This window comes from Microcebus murinus, chromosome 13 (assembly GCF_040939455.1).
Source record: "Microcebus murinus isolate Inina chromosome 13, M.murinus_Inina_mat1.0, whole genome shotgun sequence".
In the NCBI taxonomy this organism is placed as follows: domain Eukaryota; kingdom Metazoa; phylum Chordata; class Mammalia; order Primates; family Cheirogaleidae; genus Microcebus; species Microcebus murinus.
Window position 1 is genome coordinate 56,786,221 of NC_134116.1, and position 26,382 is coordinate 56,812,602.

The 26,382-nt window shown below is 43.5% G+C and overlaps 1 protein-coding gene across 2 annotated transcripts; it reads left to right on the plus strand.

Annotated features, from left to right (window-relative positions):
• The first annotated feature begins 1,933 nt into the window (after positions 1–1,933).
• On the plus strand, positions 1,934–26,382 carry CNMD (chondromodulin). 2 transcript variants are annotated; one of them, XM_012764975.3, is made up of 7 exons: positions 1,934–2,136; positions 2,632–2,772; positions 7,779–7,919; positions 14,418–14,531; positions 18,635–18,788; positions 23,346–23,512; positions 25,773–26,382. In XM_012764975.3, exons 1-7 carry the CDS (start codon positions 2,065–2,067, stop codon positions 25,986–25,988), a joined length of 1,005 nt encoding a protein of 334 aa, XP_012620429.2. In that variant the 5' UTR covers positions 1,934–2,064; the 3' UTR covers positions 25,989–26,382. The 2 variants fall into 2 exon arrangements, with proteins under 2 accessions (XP_012620429.2, XP_012620430.2); XM_012764976.3 differs by having other exon boundaries at positions 1,935–2,136; positions 25,776–26,382.

Here is a 26,382-nt window from a genome sequence, read left to right on the forward strand (position 1 = left end):
TGAGAGAAGAAATATTAAATTTATTACGTTTTAAAAATTATTATCTTTTATATGTTTCCTTATCTGCCAAAGTAAAGAGCAGGATTTAGAAGTGCTGGATCCTCCATCACTTAAGGAAAAAATATTGTTCCAAAAAGTCATTTATGGAAGATGTTTCATATGAAATATGCATATAAAGATGCCTGAAAATGACATGCATTAATAGTATAGCAAATAGTTATAAGTTGAACACCTGTGAAATTGCTTCCTTCCTTCCGAATTCAGGTCTAGAAATTCTAAAACAGTTCTGTCCTTTGCTCATTTTTCTGTCATATTTTTGGTCTTTTAGTTTTCCTAGGGAAATTCTATATAAGAAAACCAGTTCCTTGTCTGGGATATCAGTGGCAAATATTTTTAGTCATTCTTTAACCCTTTGCAATGTCTCCTGTGCCCAATAAAGCAAATGGAACTGCTGTCTCATTGGTCCCCATGTCCTCCTGATTGCGAAATCCGAAGGCCCTTCTCTGTTCTCATTTATTTCAGCATGTGACACAGCTGACCCGTCCTGCTTGAACTCTCCTTTTTAAATTCCATGTGCTACTTTATCTTGGATCATATCCCACTTCTCTGACTCTTACTTCTCTTATTCCTTTGCCAGAAATACCTGTGACAAATGCCCTTGAGAAAAGAGGTCTTTGAACTCTGCCTCACAGTGTCCCAGACAGCTCTTGCTGGAGGTTTCCCAAGCACCTTAAGTCTAGTGGGATGTGCAGACAAGTATGGCCATATCTGAGTCCAAGGCAGGTTCTGGATGTCTCCACTGGCTCCTTTTTTTTTTAAGTCCCACATCCAGCTCAACATGTCTGAAAACTGCTCCTTCCACCTTCCTCACCTCCGTTGGGCTCCTACCACTCTCCCAATCCTCCTAGGCCTGAAACCCAGTCTCTCCCACGCAGCTCAGGAGTTGCCAAGTGCTATTGGTTCTCCAATGGAAGTCTCTCCCCCACTGCTCCCCCCCTTCCCAGCCCCAGGTCATCATGCTTGTCACCTGTCCTTGCTCTCATCAGTATCCCCTCATAACCCTGTCTTCCATGATTCTTCAATACTTTCTCCAGCTGCAGTCCTGCCTAGCAACCTTCCTCTGCCCAGGCACCAGCGCCCCTCACTCCTCAGCAGGGGGCTCCACACCAAGCTAGAACCCAATACAAATCAAGGAAGCCTGGGTCCCAGTGAGGTACCCTGACATCCTAGCACTGGCAGGTGGCATTTCCAAAAGAGAGAGAGAGAAAAAAAAAAAAATATATATATATATATATGGGGGGGGGTTAGTTATTCCTTTGGGCACATCACTGTTTGGGTGTGTGTGTGCGCTTTATCATTGTTTTTGTTTGCTTGTTTCACTTATTCAACCAACCAGAGTGAACTTTTATTCTGTTCTCCCAACGCCTCCCCTCCAGCCCCTCTCATGTTAGCCTTCACTTTTGCTGCACCTGTACCCACTCCCTAGGGAAACTAGCAGCAAGGGGCCATCCACCAATGTCAGCCCAGCCTAAAGGTGGTCTAACGGTGGCACTCATAGGCCAGAGTCCCCTACCCACCTGTGCCTCCCTGCTCTCTTCTCAGTGCCATTCCATCAGCACCACCCCAGTCCCCAACACATACAAAGGCCCCGCAAGAAATGGCCTCCATCCAGGTGTCTCTGCGGAGCCCTCTGACATTCCAGGAGATCCTCTGATGGGTGGCTAACTGCCCTGGAAATTCAGCGTATCTTAGGGGCCTAGAACAACATCCTGACCCGAGGATGCCGCCACCCTTACACAGTCAGATTGACTGCGACGTTGTCTGGGAGCCAGCAGACAGGAGAGAGTGGGGAAAGGGGGCATCCGGGAATGCTGGCCCAGCTCAGACGGCTGCCCCGGGCGGGAGGGGGAAGGGAGGAGAGAAGTGAGGCGCTGGAAGGGGTGGGGACGGCGGGGCTGGCCCAGGCGGGACCGTGCACCGGGAGTGCGCGCTACGTCGGGGCAGCGGGACAGAGCCCAGGGCGCGCGGGGACTCTGCGACTGCCTCGCTCCTCCCGCTGCAGCCATGACGGAGAACTCCGACAAAGTTCCCATCGCCCTGGTGGGGCCTGAAGACGTTGAGTTTTGCAGTCCCCCGGTGAGTACCGCCGGGATTCCAGTCCCGCTGGCGGCGTAGTCCCCACGCGGGGCCCGGGCTGTGCGTGAGTGTCTGGTTCCACTGTGCCGGGTCAAGGATTTGTGCCACCGAATGTGTGTGTGGGGGGAGGGTGTCAAATTTGGGTCCCAACTGTGTGGGTGGGGCGGTGCCCCGCGCGTGCGGACGTGCAAAGAGCACGGGATCCACAGACGGGTGCGGAGGGGGCACCCCGGGGTGGGGGAGAGTGCGGGTGCCCGGGGCGATGGCCCTGCACGGAGAAAAGTTTGCGCGTGGCACGTGCACGCCTGAGTACAAAGGACCCTCGGGAGGAAGCGCGGCGAAAGGGGCACCCAAAGGAGCCCAGGGAGAGCTGTTTCCCACCCCGCCGCACCCCCGATTCCCTGGGGGCGCTGCGCGGGGACCCCAGTGGGCACCGGGACCCCGGGGTGCGGGCGGCGCAGACGTGACGGGTCCCTCTGCCGCCCCGGCCCGCAGGCGTACGCCACCGTGACGGTGAAGCCCTCCAGCCCCGCGCGGCTGCTCAAGGTCGGGGCCGTGGTCCTCATCTCGGGGGCGGTGCTGCTGCTCTTCGGGGCCATCGGGGCCTTCTACTTCTGGAAGGGGAGCGACAATCACGTAAGTCTAGGGGGCTGCAGGGCGGGGAGGTGCTGCGGCCCGGGGGGTGCTTGGGGTGGCGGGGTCGCGTCTCCCCCAGCCTGCCCCTAGGGGGCGCCGTAGCGCTGGGCGGCGAGAGCGCTGCTCTGGGCCGGGACACCCGGCTCGCTCCCAGCCCCCCTGGGACACCTTCTCCCTCCGTCCGTGCAACCCCGCTGTGCTGCCTTCTGCTCGTAGACGACTTTGCAGAAAAGCTAGTCAGAGTTTTAAGGGAGAATAGCACAACACAGAGTGGCGGAGGAAAGCCGTCCTCAGCCCTTCTGGGCCTCCGTCTGCTCATCCTTAGAGGAAGAAATGGCCCAGGTGACCGCCAAGGCCTCTCCCAGCTGAGAAAAGCTGTGAATTTAAGATCTAGGACAAAGACAGTGAATATTCAGACTCAAAATTGAGGATGAATTTTCACCTTTCAGGAGTTGTTTTTTTTTTTTTTGGCGACGTATCCATTAACTCTTCCTTTAAAAAAAAAAAAAGGTCTAACTTCCTTAAGGGTGGCAAATCTCTTGAACAATTAATCCTGGCCTAGTCTTCACATGTAATTTAATGGCAAACGTTTCACTAACTGCTGTCCCACTTTCTTTGTATGCAACTATTTATTTGAAAGCTCCATGGGCTCTCAAGGAGTATAAAAACTCCCTCTAACTTGACTGGGCAGAGTTCCAGTGTGTTCCCTAAATACTCTAAATGTGTTCACCTACATAAAAGGGGGCATTTTATCTTGATGACCATTGCCAGGTCTGGTATAAGCTTATTTCGACTAATGGAAAAGAATTCAGTCTCCAGGGCACACACAAAGGGCTCTTTCATGATCACTATCCTCCGAGGATCAGGGACTGCTGTTTTTTCCCCACTCTCCCACCATGAAATTCAAAGCATGAACGAATTCCAGTACTTACAGAAAATGGTGCTGAAAGCAATTCAACCATTTTACACATCACGTCTTCTGCAGTCACTGCATAATTTGTATTTTTAACTCAAAGGCCTAATGTAGATAAGCATGCCATTTAGCACTGAGTCTGTTTTAGAGACTATATCAAATTTACAAGCATCGATTTGTAAGATCAGAATTGCACTGTATTTTGTGTGTATTTGAAAAGTGCCTTAATGTATTTGTATTTAAATATAGAAGCTGGGCCAGATGCTCATATTTGAAAGCAACAAATCTGAACATGGAAATGATTTCAATATCTACATCTCCATTAATAGCAGGATTTAGATTGTCATCCCTTTGGGAAATTTTATGGTATTAGAATGTAAATGCTATCTTTTGGATAACAAAACCATAATGGTATAGGTCATTTGGGGATAGCTTTGCTTTTTTTTTTTTTTTTTTTTTTGGTAAAGATTCTGTCATGATATATATTAAAATGAATACCATTTGGCATTTAATTATTCAAGGCAAACATAGCTAACTGACAGGCTTCTAAAAAAGAGAGATTGAACAATCACACTGAGTAAGCAGGGCTCCCTTTCTCATATCCTTTACTGCAAGACGGTTGGTTGTCTGGTTCAAGAGAGCAGTATTAAATTTTAAGAATTCAGAGAAATAGTGAATCACATTTTATTGCCAACAATCAAAGTTATTGCTATTTCCTATATAGACAGGAGGATGAAGAAAATCACGATTGTTTTTTTTCTCCCCTACAGTGTTGTGTGCTGATCCATATTACTTAAGTCTGAAAAACAAATCACAAAACACTAAAGAGAGTCGATTTGGCACCATCCACGCACAGCACATGCACAGGTCTGCTTTCCTTGAATACAAATCTAAATAGCCCAAACACAATGCAATCGAAAAAGGCAAGTCTCTGTCAAACAGAAAACCTTGTCCAACCAAATGGATTATCTACTCTGTGGGGATTATCTGTGACTCAGCTGCTCTGTATTGGTTAATAAAGGAGAACCTTCTGTACTTCATCACTTATCCCTTTCATATGGGTAAACCCCCTTAGGACAGGTATGCTCAAATTTCCTCGGAGCACCATGAAGCACCAAAGTACTAATAACCAGGGGACAACTGACTGGGCCTCAATATTGCAGCCATTTTTCATCCACATTATTATAAATGGAACAAGGCATTGAAATATGAGAAATTTCCACCCGTGTGAGATAACTGACAACCCCACCCTGTGGGACGAGGGAAGGAGATCATTGCTTGGGGCCTTTCTTCTCAGACTAATTTTTCTAGACATTTTCCCAAACATGATGCGATTAATCTTATAGAGCCTAAGCCTTATTAAAAACTCATTAGCAAATATCCTTGGCTATAAAAGGCACCATATTGAGCAGAATTTTGGCAAATAATAAACTTCATTGTACTTGGATAGAAATAGCCTTAGGTGCCAACAGTTCCATGGACTTGGAGCAGATAATGTAATTGCTGCTCCAGCAGCCCCAGCTCAGAGCCCAGTACCTGGGAAACTGTGGGCTGCATCCTGCCCCTCTTCCTTCCCCATCTCTTCAGGAGGGCACAGGCTTCTCACTGCTGCCCCCGTGCAGAGAGAACACTGCATCTAAAAGGTGGGCTGATGCAATACCTATTATAGTTAGGGAGCCTGTTGAGGAGGGAGGTAGCAAAGGCAGGCAGTGGAAGAAAGTGAAATTAGACCCATAGGCCACTCTTCTAGTGTTACAATCCTGTCTCCTTAAAAACTAAGAATTTGCAAATGGTTAAGTTTGCAAATGTTGCATTGCTTTGCTGGTAAAAGATTATGTTGTCTGCCAGGCTCCTTTTCACAGTCACCCCTGACCCATGTGCATAGTGGCTGCTCAGGGAGCACCTGGACAGAACAGGGCCTGCTTTTTTTTTTTTTTTTTTTTTTTGAGACAGAATCTTGCTGGGTCATCTGGGCTAGAGTTCAGCGGTGTGATCATAGCTCACTGCAATCTCAAACTCCTGGGCTCAAGTGATCCTCCTGCCTCAGCCTCCTGAGTAGCTGGGACTACAGGCATGCGCCATTGTGCCCAGCTAATTTTTCTATTTTTAGTAGAGACAGGGTCTTGTTATCGCTCTTGCTCTTGCTCAGCCTGGTTTCGGACTTCTAAGCTGAAGCCATCCTTCCACCTCAAACTCCCAGAGTGCTAGGATTACAGGCATGAGCCACCTCGCCCAGCCCAGAGCCTGCTGTCTAGACCTGCAGAGAGCCCTGGCCAAACCAGAGAAAACCTGGGTGATCATAGGGACCACCTGAGGGGCAGAGTGAAAACAGATTGGTGGGCTTTGCTCCAACTCTCCTGCATCAGACCCCCTAGATGTCGTTCTTATGATCAGACAGGCTTGGGAGACAGCAGACTGCAGGCTTGTGAGTTGCTCAGGAGAGAGGGAAGGAGGGGCAACAGGAGACACGAGCTGCAATAGGATGCCCATATTTTCTATTCCTCTGAATGGATGCTCTTGCCTAAAAGCATGCTGGATAGCAAAGCCATTTCTGAATCCCTGCTGATAAAATAAAATAGTGCTCTGTGGGTCCTGTAATAATGAGTTTTCTACAAGTAATGATCCAGTTAACAACAGATACTTTTTCCGGTGTTTGTCTATGTAGCAGTCACTCTTCATAATGAGGGAGAAAAATCAGACTGGAATTGAATCTGAGTCATGTGCAGTTTTGACTGGCTGACCTGACATTAAGTAGCAACTGTCTCTCATCAGTTCTCATTCCTACCCCTTTAAAGATTTATATATACACGTATGTGTATACGCATATGTAATTTATATGGCATATACAAGATATATATAATATATATAAGATGTATGGATATAGATATGCCTCTAGGTCTGAAAAAGGAAGAAAGGAAAGGAAAGAAACCCATTTCCTTGCCCCACCACGCACAGAAAGTTCTAGCAGGGCAGCAGCACATGGAGCAGGAGCAGCATGTGAATTATTTTTAAACCAATGCAGTAATCAGATGTCTAAGCTAAGAGAACCCTTTAGATCAGCTAATTAGTGGCAAACTTTAAAACATTTTTTAAGTGTTGGTATTTTCCTTTCTAACAAAATGTTACTCAGAAATGCAAACATAAAACAGAAAAATGCAGAGCTGCCCTGCTTAGACTGTGGGTTGGCAGAGGAGAGAGGGGCCTCCCAGTGCTACCCTCACCTCTGGGCCATGCGTTTGCTACTCCAGGACCCTAAGGACATAGATGGAAACCACCTAGGAGGTTCAGCTTCTTCCTTCTACACTCACAGCAACTCCCAAGACCTGGGGAGAAGTAGTGTGGCCACCTGTTTTTCTGATTCCGGGATCAATGCTCTTCTGCAGTGCCGGGTCCCCTCGCCTCTCCCACACACCCCACACTCATTATTTAAAAAAATACCCTCCTGCACCATATGCCTGTCCCATAAAGTAGTTAGGAAAGTAACTACCATTCTGAGCTGGAACAGATGTGCACATTGGCCTTGCTCTCTCCAGGTGCTGCTCTGTATCAGCTGTTTCCTAGTCTTGTCTGGAGACCCTACTATGTGCCACACTCCACGCCTAATCTTAATGAAAGGATTAAAGAAAATTTGTCAAATTGAGGTGCCACCCACTACAGCCTCCTCAATTTCCATTTATCCATCAATGGTTCTCAACCCAGACGCCTAAGAGAATTGAGCTTTAGAAAAGAAAGACCTATGTCCAAGCGCCATCCCCACGGGTTCTGATTTGAGTGATCCAGGGTGAAACCCAACCATGGTACCCGGAGAGTCCACCCAGTTGCTTCTGATGCCCAGCCAGGATTACAAATCACTGAGCTACTTGAAAAAGTATCAGAGACTCTCAAAGGTCTTACTTTTAAGGTGTTTTTAAAGAAATCATTGCATTAAGTGATTGGTGTATGCATAAAGTGCTCAAATAGAAACATATCACTGTTAAGGATGATCCCACATAACTCTGAGAAATAGGGAAGCTACCCCATACATGCGGGTCTAAAGATAAGCCCTGAATTGTTCAAAGAAGAAAGCGTTGCTAACTCTTATATTCACTTCCAGATTTACAATGTCCATTACACTATGAGTATCAACGGGAAATTACAAGATGGGTCAATGGAAATAGATGCTGGGAACAACTTGGAGACCTTTAAAATGGGAAGTGGAGCTGAAGAAGCAATTGAAGTTAATGATTTCCAGAATGTAAGTATATTTCATGCATTTAGAGAGTTTAACCAGGGAAGCCTGGGGGACTTTTCTACAATAATTCAAGGAGAAGCAGCATTTCTCACACACATCCAAATGGTAACTGTTCTTTATAGCAGCTGAAGAGCCACTAATCCACGAGTCATGTAGCATGTTCTCTTGGAGAAAGGACCACTCTTCGTTCTTCATATTTGCAAAAGAAAAAACAATACCTTGGTGATAAAATATCAAAAAAAAAAAAACCCAAAACAACAAAAATCCCACTTTTATTGAATTTAAGTACTTAAGGAATTACCAACTTTGAAAAAAAACTTTTACTTCTAGGAAATTCAAAATATAGCCCTAAAATTAAAATAAAGCTCGATTTTTAAAAATAAAAATAAAAAAAACCATAATACCACAGCATTGAAAGAGCAGGTTCTTCTTTGAATATGTGAAGTCCTGGCAGAAAGACTTGAAGAAGCTTTTTCTTTCCAAGTAGTTTTCTGTAACACGGTGAAGGAAATGCTCAAACTCTCCTATAATTGTTGCAAGGTCTGAAATCTGAACTTCTAAAGAGGAAGGAAATTTTAATGACCTAATAATCTCATCGACAACATACCTATCTATTTACATACTTTTCTCAATTCTTCCAATTTCCCATTCAATCCAGAAAATTAGTGTGGGCAAATTCCCCTAATATAGCATATGTTTTCTGACCATGGCCTATTACAGATAAAACATTCTGGTCTCCTTTGAAAAGGAGACTGTTTTGTTTTTGCAAGAATTTAGGCTAGGCACAGTGGCTGTAATACCAGCACTTTAGGAGGCTGAGTAGGGAGGACCAGCCTAAGCAACATAGCAAGACCCCGTCTCTACAAAAAATTTACAAATTAGCCGGGTGTGGTTGCACACGCTTGTAGTCCCATTTACTGGGGAGGCTGAGGCAGGAGGATCACGTGAGCCCAGGAGTTTGAGGTTGCTGTGAGCTATGATTGGGCCACTGCACTCCAGGCTGGATGACAGAGTGAGACCTTGTCTCACCAAAAAGCAAACAAACAAACAAAAAAAGAATTAATTTACAGGTAATCTGAGACATTAAGCTATGCAGCTGTGCTTCAGTGTACTTCTGCAAGCCAAAGCGTCACTCCAGGCCTAATTTCCTGTTGGCCACCATAAAATATCTTATTCTCTTTCATGCTTCACAGTGAGGGAGAGGCATCGCTATTTGTGTCCCCTATTAAATCTCCAGATGGAGAAGGTGAAACTTCACGATGAAAAAAGGCTCTGGAAAATAATGTCTCTTCTGATAGTTTATTAGTCCACAAACATCTCATCGACCTATCTTCCTCTGATTGATGAGAAAAACTAAAGATGCTTTTCATCCGTGTGAAAGCTCTCTTCCTTGTTGGTACCGAAATACACTTCACTAGTCCTTTTGAATACCCCACAGAGTCTAACATTAGCGTCCCTGTGGTGTTAGACGTTTGATGATGACAGGGACTGGCTGGGTTCAGAGCAGTCTCTGCCCTGGGGCTCTGCAGCCCTATGCACCACGCTGCACTTTGTTTAGTCTCAGCTTTGCAAATGGTTCTGGTCAGTGCACAAGTATAATTCCTCTGGACCTATTAAAGGCTTTTACTGCAAGACCCAGCACAGAGTAAAATCATTTTTTCTTTATATTACTCAGTATAAACTTATAAAATATGACTCCCACACACATCATTCAATACAGAACAAAATGGAATACCTACGGTGTACCACGGTATCAAGATATGCAAAAGGAGCTACGAAGATGAATAAGAGAAGATCTATCTTTCTCGAGATGTTCATGTATCAAGAATATCCTTTTAAAATATTTCAATCCCAGACCTATATTTCTGTTTTATAATCTTTTGGTTCTTTCTAATAATGGTATCGATTGTGTTTTGTTCTCATAGACCAACAAGGCCACAAATATTTTATAAACTGATCAATTCTCTTTGATAGCTTCCACATTTCTCTAAGTCAGAACTGGTGAGGAGAACATTTTTTTGATGGATAGAACCTGTTATGGGTTTAAACAAGCCTGGACTTCTGAAAACGCATGAATCAGCCGCTACGGTACCTGCACTATTACTTTCTCCTCTATTTTAAGCCATAAGTCAAATTCAAGAAGCATTTTTGAGGCCTACTGTGTGCAAGTGCAAGGGACAGTGCTAAGCATGAGGAATGCAAAGGTGATGGACACTTCCCCCAAGGACCTTTGAGTCCAGTCCGGGAGACAGACACACATACACACACACACACACACACACACACACGCACTCGAGCACACACATAGAAATAGCTTCAGGTAGCTGGGAAATGTGCTGCAATGAGCTGTGAAGAGAGTGCATGAAGCACAGAGAAGAGGCATCGTTGTCAATTAGGGAGTTGGAGCTGATCTTACAAGGCTGGTGACAACCGAATCAGGTCCTGAAGAATGATCAGGATTCCAACTGGCAGGGAATCCTGGGCACAGGGCTTTCCAGGCCCAGGGGAGAACGGTGGACACGAATGTGCAGGCCTGCTCCAGAGTAGTTCTAAACAGCCCAATGCAGCCCAGCCTGGGGAAGGGAAGAAGATAGGAATAAAGGTGAGGACAGATTATGAAAGGTTATGGATTATAAATGAACAATCTATTCACCCAGGACCTCACCAAAATTTTAGGAGAGCCCAATGGAAGAAAAAAAAAAAAAAAAAAACCCTGGGAAAAAGTGCTTCAGGCTGTCTACCCTGAGAGATACAAAAACTGGGTTAGCTTATAGTGCATCAGCTACACTCTAGGTTATACCCTCATGAGTATCAGGGCTGTTGGTTTAAGAGCCCCTCACACCTAATGTTCTGTTTACATAACAAAACTCCTGATCCAAAATTAAAAGGGAATAAACTGGTGGGTATATGGGTGTTTACCGTATAATGTTTTGAACTTTGTGAATATTTGAAATTTTTTATTTAAAAAGCTGGAGAGGAAAAGGATAGCATAACCTACCTAGTAAGTAGGTAGATTATTGATTTCAAAAGTCAATATAGGCCGGGCGCGGTGGCTCACGCCTGTAATCCTAGCTCTCTGGGAGGCCAAGGCGGGCGGATTGCTCGAGGTCAGGAGTTCGAAACCAGCCTGAGCAAAAGCGAGACCCCGTCTCTACTATAAATAGAAAGAAACTAATTGGCCAACTAATATATATAGAAAAAATTAGCCAGGCATGGTGGCGCATGCCTGTAGTCCCAGCTACTTGGGAGGCTGAGACAGAAGGATCGCTTGAGCCCAGGAGTTTGAGGTTGCTGTGAGCTAGGCTGACGCCACGGCACTCACTCTAGCCTGGGCAACAAAGTGAGACTCTGTCTCAAAAAAAAAAAAAAAAAAAAAAGTCAATATAGCCCCCAACTATAATATAAAGGGAAAAATAGGCCGGGCGTGGTGGCTCACGCCTGTAATCCTAGCACTCTGGGAGACCGAGGCGGATGGATTGCTTGAGGTCAGGAGTTCAAAACCAGCCTGAGCGAGACCCCGTCTCTACTAAAAATAAAAAGAAATTAATTGACCAGCTAAAAATATATATACAAAAAATTAGCCGGGCATGGTAGCACGTTCCTATAGTCCCAGCTACTTGGGAGGCTGAGGCAGGAGGATCGCTTGAGCCCAGGAGTTTGAGGTTGCTGTGAGCTAGACTGACGCCACAGCACTCACTCTAGCCTGGGCAACAAAGTGAGACTCTGTCTCAAAAAAAAGGGAGGAGAGGGAATAAAATGAAAGTAGTTTATAGTAAAATACAGACTTCATATGTAAATGTTCAGCCAGATATAGTAGAAGACATAAAGTCAAACACTTGCACCAGTAGTTGAATGACTGTTAATGCCACTGCCCAACATGCAGACAGACACACGAGTGTGTGGGCAAATTAAATGCCTTGCAATTTTCTCTAACAATGAATAAAATACTGTTTTCTTTCCATTTTCCCAGTAGTTGCATTTCTAGGAAATTTGTACATTAAAACTATTCCAAAAATCCCAATTCCAAAACTACAATTTATATGTAAAACAGTGTTGGGTCCTAGGCACAGATACTTAGAAATAGGTTTTTTCCTCTGGATCCAGGACAGTTGGTTCTTGGGGACTGTCCCAGGCTCTCCAGGACCTAGCATCCCTGGGCCCTGCCCAACAAAGGCCAAGAGTGCCCCCGATCTTTGTGACAACAAAAACTCCTCCAGAGATTTTCCATGTGCCTCCTTAGGGGCAAGACCTCCGCCCTTGTTGGGAAGCTCTGGTTGAAGACACAGGAATCGATTAGCTCCCCTAGAAAGAAAAAACGTGCAGCTAAGGTGAGATTGCCTGCCTCTGTGATAAAAGAACGTTAGATCACTGGAATCTTCACTCATTGCCTTTGCTAGCGAATTTCTTCATTATCACTACTTCTAAGACCTTGTTTGTTTGTCTGCAAAAGCAGGAGGTTTTCTTGGTTTTCTTCTTCTTCTTTGAGTTCCCTCTATTTCATCTCTTAATATCTCCGGCTGCTTGATGTGGATTTGTAGCTAGACATGATGGTTAATATGTGTGAATTCCTTCCCACAGGCCTGGTCCCCGTGGGGGTTTCAGTTCTCTCTGCTGTGTGTAGACTGTCAGAACTAACTCAATACAGATTCACATTCGGTGCTGTGAATCCTTCAGCAGAATCAGCTCTCTCCTTTGGGGATATGGTAACGGCTGTATGGCGTTTCCTCCCTCGAATCTCACATTCAGGGGACATGAGTGTTTGAAGTTAGGAGAACATATCACACAGGGAGGCAGTCATCTCCCTCCCCTGCCTTCTGTTTTTCCAACTGTGAGTGCTAGATTGACATGCAGAACAACAGCAAGCAGACCTTTGGGAGGTAGCATATTAGAGAACAATGGGTCCCAAAGTGTGTTCCACAGGCCACAGGAGGTGGGGCCTGGCACTGTGTGTCATTTAACAAGTCCTCCAGATGATTTTTTTAAATGTTCCTTTTAAACGTTCATATATACTATGAACGTTTAAACGTTCATTCATACATTAAAATAATTAAACATACTTTAAACATGAACATACTTTAAATGTTCATTCATACATACTATGTAGCGTGATATTTTGCTACATGAGTAGAATGTATAATGATCAAGTCAGGAGTATTTGGGGTATATGCCTTAAGTAATTTAATACACCCTGAGTATTTATCATTTCTATATGTTAGAAACATTTCAAGTCATCTCTTCTAGCCACATTGAAATGTACAATACCTTGTTGCCAACTATAGTCATCCTGCTCTGTTATGGAAAGTTAGAGCTTACACCTTGTATCTAACTGCATGTTTGTACCCATTAACCAACTTCTCTTCATCCCCCCCGACACCCTTTCTGGCCTTTATTTGATTCCACACATGAGTGAATACACATACAGTATTTGTCTTTCTGTGCCTGGCTTGTGTTAATTAAGATAATGACGGTTGTCCGAGTGCAGTGGTGTTTACAACTAATTGATCACAACCAGTTATAGATTCCTTTGTTCCTTCTCCACTCACACTGCTCCACTTGACCAGCCTAAAAAAAAAGATAATGACCTCCAGTTCCACTCATGTTACTGCAAATGACATGATTCATTCTTTTTATGGCCTAGTAGTATTCCGTTATATATATAGAGAGATAGATGATTGATAGATAGATCACATTTTCTTTATCCATTCTTCTGTTGATGGACACTTAGGTTGATTCAATATCTTTGCCATTGTGAATAGCGCCGTAATAAACATGCGAGTGCGGGTATCCCTTTGATACACTGATTTCTTCTCGTTTGGATAAATACCCGGTCCTGGGATTGCTGGATTATATGGTAGTTCTATTTTTAGTTTTTGAGAAACCTCACGAAGGTTCTCAAAAGATATTGGCCCAATTAATTGATTCCATGAATTTAGAATTTTCCTAAGTTGCTGAGCCAAGAGTAAATAGTAAAGCTTTCTACAGCTCCGGGAGCTGAACTTTGCTTCTAGACCTTACCCGAGGACTTGGGTGTTTTGTTTTTTGTCCCCTGTGAGATATAAACAGTGTCTCCTCCTTAATCTACTTAGGGACCAGCCTCCCGAATGACTGTGATGTTCAAAGCAGGCTGCATGGAAAAGGTGGCTTTTCATCTGAGCTTGTGGGTATTGATGGAGTTTTTAATATATTGCATCTCAGCTCAAATGTCACCCCCTCATAAAGTCACCTCCCCTGATTACACCATTTAAACTACCATACCTTGTCATTCTTGTCCTTGTTCTCTGCCTTATTTTTCTTCCTAACATTTATCACCACCTGAATTTATTTCTATTTTTTATGATTGAAAATAATGCTAAAAGTTAAGCTCTAAGAGGGCAGGGATTTCATCTGTTTTGTTCATTCCTGTACCCAACACCTGGAACAGTGCCTGGCACATAGCAGACACTCAGTAAATTGAACAAATGAACAAATGGGCAGATGGATGGATAACCTTTTATTTCACAGGGCATCACGGGAATCCGCTTTGCTGGAGAAGAGAAATGCTACATCAAAGCGCAGGTGAAGGCTCGTGTTCCTGAGGTGGGCACCGTGACCAAACAGAGCATCTCCTCGGAACTGGTGAGTACAACATGCTCTAGACAGCAAGTGTGTGTCGCAGACACTGTTTGAAGGCACAATCCTTTCTGCCTCTAGTTCCTGGATCGGTCCATGACCAGAACCTAAGTTCTATTTCTTCTCTACCAAAGGAATTGAAACTGTCTTTGTCCTGCTGGTTCCAAGGGATCATTCTTACATGACATAGTATATTTAAAGGTTTTGGGAAGCCATGTTTGCTTAAAGGGGCTTGGTACTCACATGGGCCCTTCTTTGCCTGATGTTAGGGAACTATCTGATCAGTGGTTAAGACTTCACAGTAAAGATAAAGAACACCACAAGATAGAATCTTCATTAAAGGGGCCTCAGGAGGCCAGACATGCTGGCTCACACCTGTAATCCTAGGACTTTGCAAGGCTGAGGTGGGAGAATCGCTTGCGGCCAGGAATTTGAGACCATTCTAGGCAACATAGCAAGACCCCATCTCTACAAAAAAAAAGAGGAAAAATTAGCCAAGTGTGGTGGCTCATACCTGTAGTTCTAGCTACTTGGGAGGCTGAGGCAGAAGAATCGCTAGAGCCCAAGATTTCGAGGCTGCAGTGAACTCTGATGATGCCTCTTCAACGGAGTAAGACCCTGTCCCTAACTCTTAAAAATTTTTTTTTAAATGAAAGGACCTCAGGAACCTTCTAGCCTCAGCCCCACTCAAATATAGGAATTCTTTCTAAACACCCCCACCGGCTGATCGCCTGGCCTCTGCCATAAAGCAGTGACGTGACAGGGGGAGGGGGGATTCCCCCAACCAGGCGCAGGTGTCAGCCAGCTTTCTGGGGGGGGGGAGGTTCTAATCGTTCTGCCCCACACTGAGCTGAGACGGCTCCCCCTACAATTTCTTCTCATTGGTTCAAGTTCACCCCAATGAAGCGACACAACCTATATCTAATTCCTTTTCTGTGTGTCAAACCTGTGAGATTTTTAAACAGAATTGTTCCATTTATTATTAATAACATGCCTTTGAGCTTGATTTTTTAAAATTTAAGAATTGCACGCAGAGTTCTAAAGACACACTTAACAATAACACCTTACATTGTTATAATACATTGGGGCTTACAAAGTGATCACATTCATTATCGTCTTCCATTTGCGATGCGGCAGGGTAGGGAGGAAAGAAAATGCATGTTAGAGTCAGAAAAACATGGACTCAAATCCCAGCTCGGACCCTTGCTAGGGATGTGGCTTCAATTCATAGAGCCTGTTTTGTCGTCTGAAACTGGGGGTGTGAATACTGTGCCCAGGGCCCTAGAATCTACTGGATGGTGACTACATGGCTGCGGCTCATTATTGTTAATTTTATTATGACCATCTTTGATCCTGCCAGTATCCCTGAGAGGGAGGCCAAGCAAGTATCAGCTCCCTCCAGGCAAAAGAGGAGAAATGCCGGTAAGCAAAGGTGCCTGGAAACTGCCTGGTTGCTGGTCCCACGGGAGCAGCGGGCGGTGTCTCAAACGGCACGACAAAAGCTGTCAGGTTTTAGAGCTGGCTACCATGTCCTCTATTTTCTACTCCCAGTTTCCCCAGCATTCGCCTGTGAGATGTTTTCCAGACTCTCCTTTCTCCAGTCATCCTCTCCTGATCACGTTCCAGTTTGTTCCTCACAAGCCGAACAGCTTGGCATTGAAGCCCATGCTCTCAAAGTGACTCACGAACACCAGCTCCAACAATGGGACCCCGACCTCCTTTGTTCCGACCCTTGAACTTCTCTGACTGCGTTGCCATTTTTTATAGTCATGTCACTTACTTTCTGTCATGGAGACTTTAGTGAAGTGTAGTCCTCGCCATTTTCCCCATCAAGGGGCGTAGAACTAGCTTTCCTGCCTTCCACAAGGACTAGACTCCCCAACGACAGCTGACCCCGATCTAGTCATAAGTTCACAATATAGTTCAGGTTTTTTAAGGTTTATTTTTCCTGATATTTAAAAATACCTTCTCACTATAGGAAATTTGGCAAATACATAGAAATATAGAGAAGAACATTGCCTACAATTGCATAATCCATTATGCAATTGTAATAGCTAATGTTAATGTTTTGGTGGATTTTCTTCGTGTGTGTGTGTGTGTGTGTGTGTGTGTGTGTGTGTGTGTGTGTGTGTGTGAGAGAGAGAGAGAGAGAGAGACAGAGAGAAATTCTTTTCATAAATGAAGTTACATTGTCATACGTGCTTATTATCACAACTTTAGTTCTTCTAAAATGTAGATTATAATGGATATATTATACATCATTATATGATTATAATTTTCAAAGTCTTTTGTTCTTGAATACTTCAGGTATCTTCAATTTTTCACTATTTAAAATAATAATAACTTAAAACAACTATTTTTCAATACAAAAATAATTCAATGTGTGAATTTTTTTTGTATGTAAATCTTTGTCTGCATCTGATTCTTAGGCCATAGAGGTAGATTATTTGGCTTGTGTTTTAGTGGTTTATGTCGTGTGTGATGGTCGATCCTCTGGTGGACAAAAACAAATTCAGACAATATATTTGTGTGAATGAGGAATGTGTTTGGCTGTCAGTAGCAGAAAACTGCACTCAGAGTAACTTAAACAGAGATTAGTTTTCCTCCATGGGAAGCAATGTGCAGGTAGGCAGCTGCAGGCATTGGCTTGGTGGCCAGTGACTCTGTGATTTTTTTTTTAATGTTTCCTTCCAGCTCCAATTGTGGTTGGCAATGCTCAACCTCTTCCCAACTTCCTTACTTGGCATTCAAGTAAAAAAGTCAAGAAGAGGGGAGGGGCAGAAAAAAAAAAAAAAAAGTCAAGAAGAAAGAAGTTGAATGGTGCCAGACATGACTTCCCTTTAATCAGGAAAAGCAGAAGGCCTCCCAGCCCCCCTCACATGGTAGGCCTAGATCTCACTGGGTAGCCCCGATTCACTCAGGCACCCCTGGCCACTGGACAGTCTGAGAAAGCAAGTGTCTCTCCTGGGGCCTGGGCACATTGCTGCTTCCAATCAAAGCAAGATTTCGCTGCAATAAAGGGGAGGAAGGAAGGAGATTGGGTAGGCAACTGAAAGTACGTGCCCCAAGATTTATTTAATGTTCTTAGCTTGGAGAATGCATCTATATGCATTATCCCAATCACCCCACTCTTCCCCCACACACTTTAGATTATGATGGGATAGATTTATGCACCACTTGCTCTCATAAATTTTTCATCAGTTTTGTATAACTTTAAAATGCTACTGTACTCAAAGAGCATTCATTTCCTGGATGGAGCCATTTAATTTAAGGTAAATAACTGGATTACCTGAGTGTTAGTTTCCTCCAATAACTTTAAGTTGTTTTAATGCAGCCGTAAGCCTGAGGGAGAAAGCATAAATGAAGTGCTGCTTTTAGCCAAAAATAAGGAGAAAACATTTTAATTTCTCCAAGCTCTTGCAAACTAATAAATACATGAAAGGAACAACCTGGCAAAATAAATTTGTCTCCTGGGTTAGGAAACCATTCTCAGCATCTCGCTGTAGAAGAAAATCCAGGGTTTAGCTTTGAAATCTCAGTGGCGTGCTTGACGCAAGGAACATCTGAAATATGTGTTGCGATAGCCGGGAAGTGAAGAAATGGTTTATGTTAAATAATACTTTGAACTGAAGACATTAAAGAACCAATCACTCGCTTTTGCCATTGTTGTTCTGAAGCTGCAGAACAAAACCCCACAAGATTTTCACTTCAAATGAAGGGTTCCTCTCTCCTTTATGGGATTCCAGGGTCCATTCAATTGCTTTTCCTCAAAAACATCTTTGATCGAAAATATCAGATTAACCTAAATCTCAAAGTTGGTATCAAGTAATTTTCACTTCAACTCAGGACACTCATTTTCACACATTACAGCTATCCAAAGACTGGGCAATGGGAGGAGGTGAGCTGAATATTGGGAAGGAAACTACAAGGAGAAGAGATTAGGACCTTAAAATAGATGCATGTGTACACACGTGCACGCACACACCCGTGCACAGAATTCTCATTAATTTTTTATAAGGCAAAAATAATCTTGTAGCAACACGTGACTCTTAACATGTAGCATGTTCCACCGTCCTCTTTGCTCAACTGCATTTCATTTTTACTTACAGGAAGGCAAGATCATGCCAGTTAGATATGAAGAAAATTCTCTTATCTGGGTGGCTGTAGATCAGCCGGTGAAGGACAACAGCTTCTTGAGTTCGAAAGTCTTAGAACTCTGTGGCGACCTTCCTATTTTCTGGCTTAAACCAATATATCCAAAAGGTAACACTTTAAATTATCTTAATGCTGCTTAAAATTCTCCCTGTTCCCTTGAGTTTCCTACAGCCCCATCCACAGCCCCGAGCATGTAACAAGGGGCAGAAATAGTGTTTCGGGGTCTCAGTAATTAGCAAGAGAGATGAAGGAGAAGGAAAACGAGAGCCCGTGCCTGTTGTAGGGAAGGGAAGGAGCAGAGGGTTAGCAGGAGGCAGGTGGGGGAGACAGAACACCACTGCATTCATTACCCGTGCCTTTTATTTACGACACTCCCACTTCTTTCCGCTCTGCCCCTTAATCTCAGTTGTTTGCACCTTCCAATTTTACATTTTTTTTTATTTCTAAGGCATAGAATCAAGGGACTAAGAAGCTGTCATACCACTGAATCTTGATTATGTTCAAACCCAGAATTATGGGACAGCCAAAAGCTACTGTGGGTAGAGGCTGAGATTCCTCAAGTTCAAAGCATAAGCATCAGCTTCCAAGTCTGGGGAAAAGAAACGCAGGGTCCCCGGGGTTCAGAGGTAGTTTGGGGCATGCCTGTGAGCTGTTTCCAGGTAACGAAGGGCAGGTGAACCCGGTGGGTCTTGCTCTTCCCCCTGAGTTTCTCCTGTCCCCAGAGGCTCTCTCCCTCTTCACGTCTACTGCGGCACCATACTGGCCTCCCAAAGGCCTATTTTGCAGCTCTGGTTCAAGTGTAGAGAAAAAGGCCTTTCTTCTAGCACAGCTGAGATAGGCTATGTTTTCTGAAATATTTTATTGAACAACAGGAGAAAGCAGCATGGAAATAAAATATAGGCATGAAAAACCACTAGGCTTGTAGGGATGGGGAGCAGAATGGGCAGTGTGCAGTAGGTACACAGTTTCAGTCTGGTGCAAGATGAGAAAAGTTTTTGGCTGGGCACGATGGCTCACACCTGTAATCCTAGCACTTTGGGAGGCTCAAGTGGGATGATTGCTTGAGGCCAGGAGTTCGAGACCAGCCTAAGCAAGAGCAAGACCCCATCTCTACTAAAATAGGAAAAATTAGCCGGGCATGGGGATGAGTGCTTGTAGTCTCAGCTATTCAGGAGGCTGAGGCAAGAGGATCACTTGAGCCCAGGAGTTTGAGGTTGCAGCGAGCTGTGATGACACCACGGCACTCTCTAGCCCAGATGACAGAGTGAGAACCTGTCTCAATTAAAAAAAAAAAAAAAGAGAGAGACAGAGACAGAGAAAAGTTCTAGGTATAGGCAGTGGTGATGGTTGCACAGCAATGTGAATGTACTTCAGGCCAATGAACCATACACTTAAAAAGGGTTAAAACAGTACATTTTGTTAGGTTAATTTTACAATTAAAAAAAAAAAAGCCTCACCAGACTCAGAAAAGGCAAGTTTCTGACTCTGCCATGACTCAATGTTAGAGTTCACAAGTCCTATTCTGTTCCAAAGCCTGGAGGACGTGGTTTCTCTCCAGCCCTGGTGAGGCAGATAGGAGTCACGTTATAAGCCACTGGCAGTAGCTGCCTGGTGCATGGGTTGAGAAGGAGCCCGAGGCATGGTCAGTAAGTAGGCCGTGTCTGTCCCAGCTGCAGGGGGCTGGGGACGGGGCTGCCAAGCGGGCTGTGCTTTTGCTATTCCTGTTCTTTCCCCGGGTGTGGTCGCAGCTCACAATTCCACGGCCAGTTGCCAAGTTCTGGCTTTCCCTTCCCCACCTTCCTCCATGCCAGGGGCCTGCTCGCTTTCCACTACCCGGAACTCCCTCCCTTCCCAGCCACGGACCAGAGTCGGCCCCACTGCCACCAGGGTCCTCCTTGATCGCTTCTTGTCTGAGGATAAGCCTCTCACCCAGAGAGCTCGCTCACTCACTCGACAAACATTTATGAGGGCCTGCCGTGTGCCATATACTTATTCTAGGCTTTCGAGATGCATCAGCGAACAGAATAGACGGGGATCCCTGCCCTCAGGGAGTTTTACATGGTAGCAAGGGGAGATAGTAAATAAACACTAAATTAAGATAAGAAAATCATATAGTGTGATACCAGGTGCTATGGACAAAGAACACGGTAGAGCAAGGGGGCGGGGAGTGGGGATGGAAGACAGACATATTGGCAATGCTAAGGCGACCAACACCGTGAGTGACTTCAGCCTTAGGGAAAGAGCTTGTCCCCTACATCCAGAGGTGGCTTGGTCCCTCACAGCCCAACAAACAGCATGGCCACATTTTAAGTAGTCAAGCATCACAGCACCCATACAAGATTTACATATATTATATACCCTGGATAACTGGAAGCCACTTAAATACTCCCAGATTAGAAAAGGATTAAAGAAATGTTGGTATATCCATAGGATGGAATATCATAAACATTAAAAATGAAGGACTTCCCCCAGCTCTTACAAGTGCAGTAATATTTTACAATAAAATCAAGAAAATAAATCTCCTCTGATGATGCCTGTCTTCTCCTCACACACCTAATTCTAATAAAAGCCACACACACACTCCAGGGTCCAGCAGCCCCTGCCCTTGGCTCTTGATGGCCGCAGGTCATCAGTGCCACACAGCTGTATTATCAGAGACACCGTGAATGGTGCTGGACACAGGTCGGAAAGGAAGGGGGGAGCTGATGTCTGCTGAGCTCTGACTACGTGCCAGGCACCGCACTAGAGGATCACACTTTATCCTCATTGAATCCTTACCATTCAATCCTTACCTTGTTGGGGTAACTACTCATATTCCCATTTTGCAGGTGAAGAAACTGAGGCTCACAGAGTTTAAATCATTCAGCTAGTTAAAAGAAGTAGAGTTGTGGCTGGACACAGCGGCTCACGCCTGTAATCCTAGCACTGTGGGAGGTTGAGGTGGGAGGATCGCTTAAGCTCAAGAGTTTGAGACCAGCCAGAGCAAAAGCAAGACCCTGTCTCTACAAAAACATAGAAAAATTAGTCAGGTGTCGTGGTGCATGCCTGTAGTCCTGGAGACTTGGGAGGCCTAGGCAGGAGGACTGCTGGAGCCCAGGAGTTTGAGGTTGCTATGAGCTATGATGACACCACTGCACTCTAGCCTGGGAGACAGAGTGAGACTCTGCCTCAAAAAATAAAAAGAAAGAAAGAAAGAAAGAAGTAGAGTTGTGATTGAATTCAGGTCTCCCTAATGCTTCTCCAACCATGCTATCTGTGAAAGCCCTCTATGGCTTTAGAGCACATCAGAGTTCTCATAAAGAACAAAGCATGATATAATCATCATCACCTAACATTTGAGTGCTTATTATATGCCAGACATTGTGCTAAAACCTTTTTTTTTTTTTTTTCCAGATACAGGGTCTCTGTTGCCTAGGCTGCAGTGCAATGTGTGCTAAAACCTTTAGACACAGATTCTCATTCTTTTTTTTTTCATTTTTTATAATTTTTTTCTTTTTTCTCTTTCTTTAAAATCACTGTTTCTGGGAGCCTAGATTCTCATTAATTCTATCACTGTGAATTAGATACTATTCATATTATATCCCCATTTTATGGATGAAGAAACTGAGGCTCAGAGAGATACCAAAGTCCAAGCCGTGTGGTACTTTCCACCTTTGTTATACTTGGCAGCCATGGGCCCTGCGGTAGGACCCGGGAGGCCGCATGGTAAACTAGAGCAATGGGTTGGAAGCCAGAGTTCACACTTCCCTCCTAGCTCTGCCACCCATTCTGTGATCTTGGCCAAAGATCGTGGTCTTTCTGAGCCTTGATGCCCTCATATAGAAAAGCATCTCCTTTTTCTATCCCATAGGATTTTTTAAAAGAACCTACCAAGGTATTATGTCCCTTGCAAATGGTAAAGTTTTATACCTATATAGTCAATCCAGGAGGAATACCATGGGCTGCAAGTAACAGAATACCTGGTCAACAGTGGTTTCAACAAATACAGGCTTTTTTTTTTTTTTTTCATATAGCCAGAAGTCTGGAGATAGGAGGTTGCTGGCACGATCAGTGATCTCATCAAGTCTCTTTCTAACTTACCATTTTGCTGTCCGTAGCATGCTGGCAGATCATCCCTGTGCCTACCACTTCATGGTCACAAGTTGGCTCTCATAACTCCAGATATCACATCTACGATCAAGAAATGAAAACAAGACAGAGGAAGCCTGTCTGTCCCCTTTTACCAAGAATGCAAAAGCTTTCCCAGAAGCAGCACTAGCATATTCTGCTTATGTCCCACTGTTCAGAAACGTGTCACCTGGCCACGCCTAATCGCATTGCAGGCTGGGGAAATGAATGGTATTTTTTCTCAGCCCCTAGAGTGAAGGCAAACAAAAAAACAGGGGAGAGGGGTTGAGAATGGATTGAGAATGGATATTTGTCAGCCATGTTATAAAGTCTGCCTCAATTAGCATTACAAAACCAAATTTGGGTTATCTGTGTGTTTATTAACCGAAGACTCTAAAACATGCCTTATTATTACAAAAATCATCGGTACAAAAATTGTGAAGTATCTGGTCATGTATACGTTTTGATAGGCTTTTCTTTTGTTTTCACCCTGATAAACACAGATCTAGCTTCCATAATTATTCAAATAAAGGAATTAACTTACAGCTATTTTTGCAGAAATTCAGAGAGAAAGAAGAGAAGTGGTAAGAAAAATCGTTCCAACTACCACAAGAAGACCACGCAGTGGGCCACAGGGTAACCCAGGCCCTGGCAGAGTGAATAATGAAACTAGACCCAGTGTTCAAGAGGACTCAGAACCTTACAACCCCGATAATCCCTACCATGTGCGTACTGATGTTTTCATGACATGCTCAGACGAATGCGTTAAACATAGTGCTGAAATGGTGTTTTGACTTGAGGTTTCAAATGAACATCTAGTATTCAACTGAGACTTTTGCTCAGTTATTTAAAAAAATACATCTATGTGTTGCAAGGTTTATAATTAAGAGTAAGAACACTTAACCGTTGCCCCTGTAGTGAAGTCCTGATTGGTTAGTAACCCTTATTCAAAGTTGTTTTCTATGCTGTCCTTTTATTGATTTATTTTGAGTCACAAATCCATGAAAACAAATTCATATCAGGAATTTGATTTTTTAAAAATGTTTCCAAGAGTATTCCCTGGAGGCAACATATAGAATGCAAGCATTCTCTTTCCCCCTTCATATCCACTGTATTCCTCCATTCCACACACATTTGTTGAGTTCCTGCTCCTTCCCAGGCCCTGCGCCTTAGGCTGAAACCTTGAGAATTGATGTTTACAAAGATAAACAGTAAGGTGCTAAAGAAAAAATCCAGGAAATATTTACCACTACTATAGTTTGCAGGGAGTGATGGTAGAATAAGCATTTATTTGTGACTAGTTTTTAAAATAAAAAATACACCCGCATGTTTTTTTAAATGGTATAAAAGGGTATATATAATGAAAAGTGAGTTTTCCTGTCACCCCAGAAACCCTCCCCAGGGTAATCTATTAACAATGACTGCCCACTTTCTTTTAAGTACACACACACAAATTTTATTTTTGTCACTGGCAAAGTCCTACAGAAACACACAAAACTTCTATACCTTGTTTTCTTTTCAGCTGCATTTTGGAGATGGTTCTGTATCTCCTACATAGATCTACTTCACTTATTTAAAAAAGAAATGGTGTAAGATGGTATTTTGATGACATAATTTGAACATAAGCTGTTATCATATAGTGTTAAGGAATTAATTTTGTTAGGTGTAATAATGGCAGTGTGGTTGTGTAGGAAAATATCCTTATTTTGGTGGTAAATTCTATTTATGGGTGAAATGTTACAATGCCTTCAATTCTCTTCAAACTCACTTCAGAATTTACTATACTTCTAGGGGAAAAAAGCAAACTGGACAATAGGTTAGCCATTGTTATATCCAGATGATGAGTGTATTGGTGTTCAGTATACAATTTTCTCCCCACTCCACTATTTGAAATTGTTAATATTATCCCCTCCTCCAATTAAGACTTAAAAAAAAAATAACATAATCGGCTACCTTCAGGAAAGAGGGTGAAATTGAATCACGAATTTACATTAAAGGTAAGGGATTCTTGGCAATGTAATTCCATACCATATTAAAGAGGATACAGAGTCTCTACCCCTAGAACTCTTTTGAAAAGGAAAACCAGAAATGTAAATCAGGCCAGAGGCAAATTCCCTCCAGTTTTGTAATCTCTCCAGCAGTGTGATTTTTACTTCATCAATAACCTTGTGTTTATGTAACTATAATTATGGCACATAGAAACTAGAAGGTAAAGTTTAAGGTCTTGGATTTTTACATATTTTTATAGAGCCTTTTCCTGAGGCCCCTATGTCCTCTTGGAAATAACATCCCCATTCTGTTGCTGAATGGAAGCCAAGAGAAATTAAGTGACTTGACAGTGTTCTCAGAGCCAGTGCAACTGGAGTGAAATCTGCCTTTAGTATAGATGAATGAGTTTCAAAATGTGCTCCCAAGAGCTCTGGAAGCTGTTACAAGAAGGCACCAATGATCCACTGACTTAAAATTAGCAGTGGCAGAAATGCTACTTTTGATCATAATGCTTCCTTTTTGTATTCTTATTTAAAATGAGTTGAGTCATTAGTGACTGGTAATCATGGCTTATTAAGCATGGAGAGACCCGGAGTGGCAGTGTGCACTTGTATTCCCAGCTACTTACTTAGGATGCTGGGGCGGGAAGATCGCTTGAGCCCAGGAGTTCAAGGTTTACAGTGAGCTACAATCGCTGCCACTGCACTCCAGCCTGGGGGACAGAGTGAGACCCTTTTAAGAAAAAGGGCATGGAGAAACTTCAGGATATTGTTAAAAAACAAAACAAAACACCAACTCAGCCAGTGACAGATTAGGTAGGTGAAGATGCCTTCATGTCAGAAGGAATTCTGAATGACAGCAGGTTAACAAGATTGAAAACTTCTTACAGCAGATAATGCTGACTTCTTGTAGCAGTGAAAAATTCAAGGTCTTATTTGCATGCATGCTATAACCTCATTATAAAGAAAACACAAATAATTCTCTCTTACTTCCCAGCAGCAGGAAGGAGAAAGCATGACATTTGACCCTAGACTGGACCACGAAGGAATCTGCTGTATAGAATGTAGGCGCAGCTACACCCACTGCCAGAAGATCTGTGAACCCCTGGGGGGCTATTATCCATGGCCTTATAATTATCAAGGTTGCCGTTCAGCCTGCAGAGTCGTCATGCCATGTAGCTGGTGGGTGGCCCGTATCTTGGGCATGGTGTGAAATCACTTCATATATCATGTGCTGTAAAGTGAGAATTAACTGAAGAGACAACCAAAGAAACATGAGGCATGTTGGTGCCGAAGGGATCACAAAGTATTTTTATGACTCAACCTAAGCAATGTTATCCTAGGATATTTCTCAATTGCTTTCCAGAACTTTATTATGTGCAAATGTACTGAAAGGGTAGTTTAAGTCTAAAATGCCATAATAATTCTTTTATTATTTGCCATTTTTTATTTGCTTTGCCTTGCCAGTAAGGCCTGCTTATAAGTGTTCCCAAGCTATTTTGAAATAAAGGTGAAAAATTATTCACAATTTGTCAAAGATCTCAATTGTACACTTGAGTTTCCTTTAATCATCATGACCAAAATAAAGTTCTGTAATTTGTACAGAA

Coding starts and splice junctions, on each gene's coding strand:
- CNMD (XM_012764975.3), top strand. CDS start 2,065: ATGACGGAGAACTCCGACAAAGTTCCCATCGCCCTGGTGGGGCCTGAA. Junction 2,137..2,631: donor TTGAGTTTTGCAGTCCCCCG/GTGAGTACCGCC, acceptor CCCGGCCCGCAG/GCGTACGCCACCGTGACGGT. Junction 23,513..25,772: donor ACCCCGATAATCCCTACCAT/GTGCGTACTGAT, acceptor CTTACTTCCCAG/CAGCAGGAAGGAGAAAGCAT.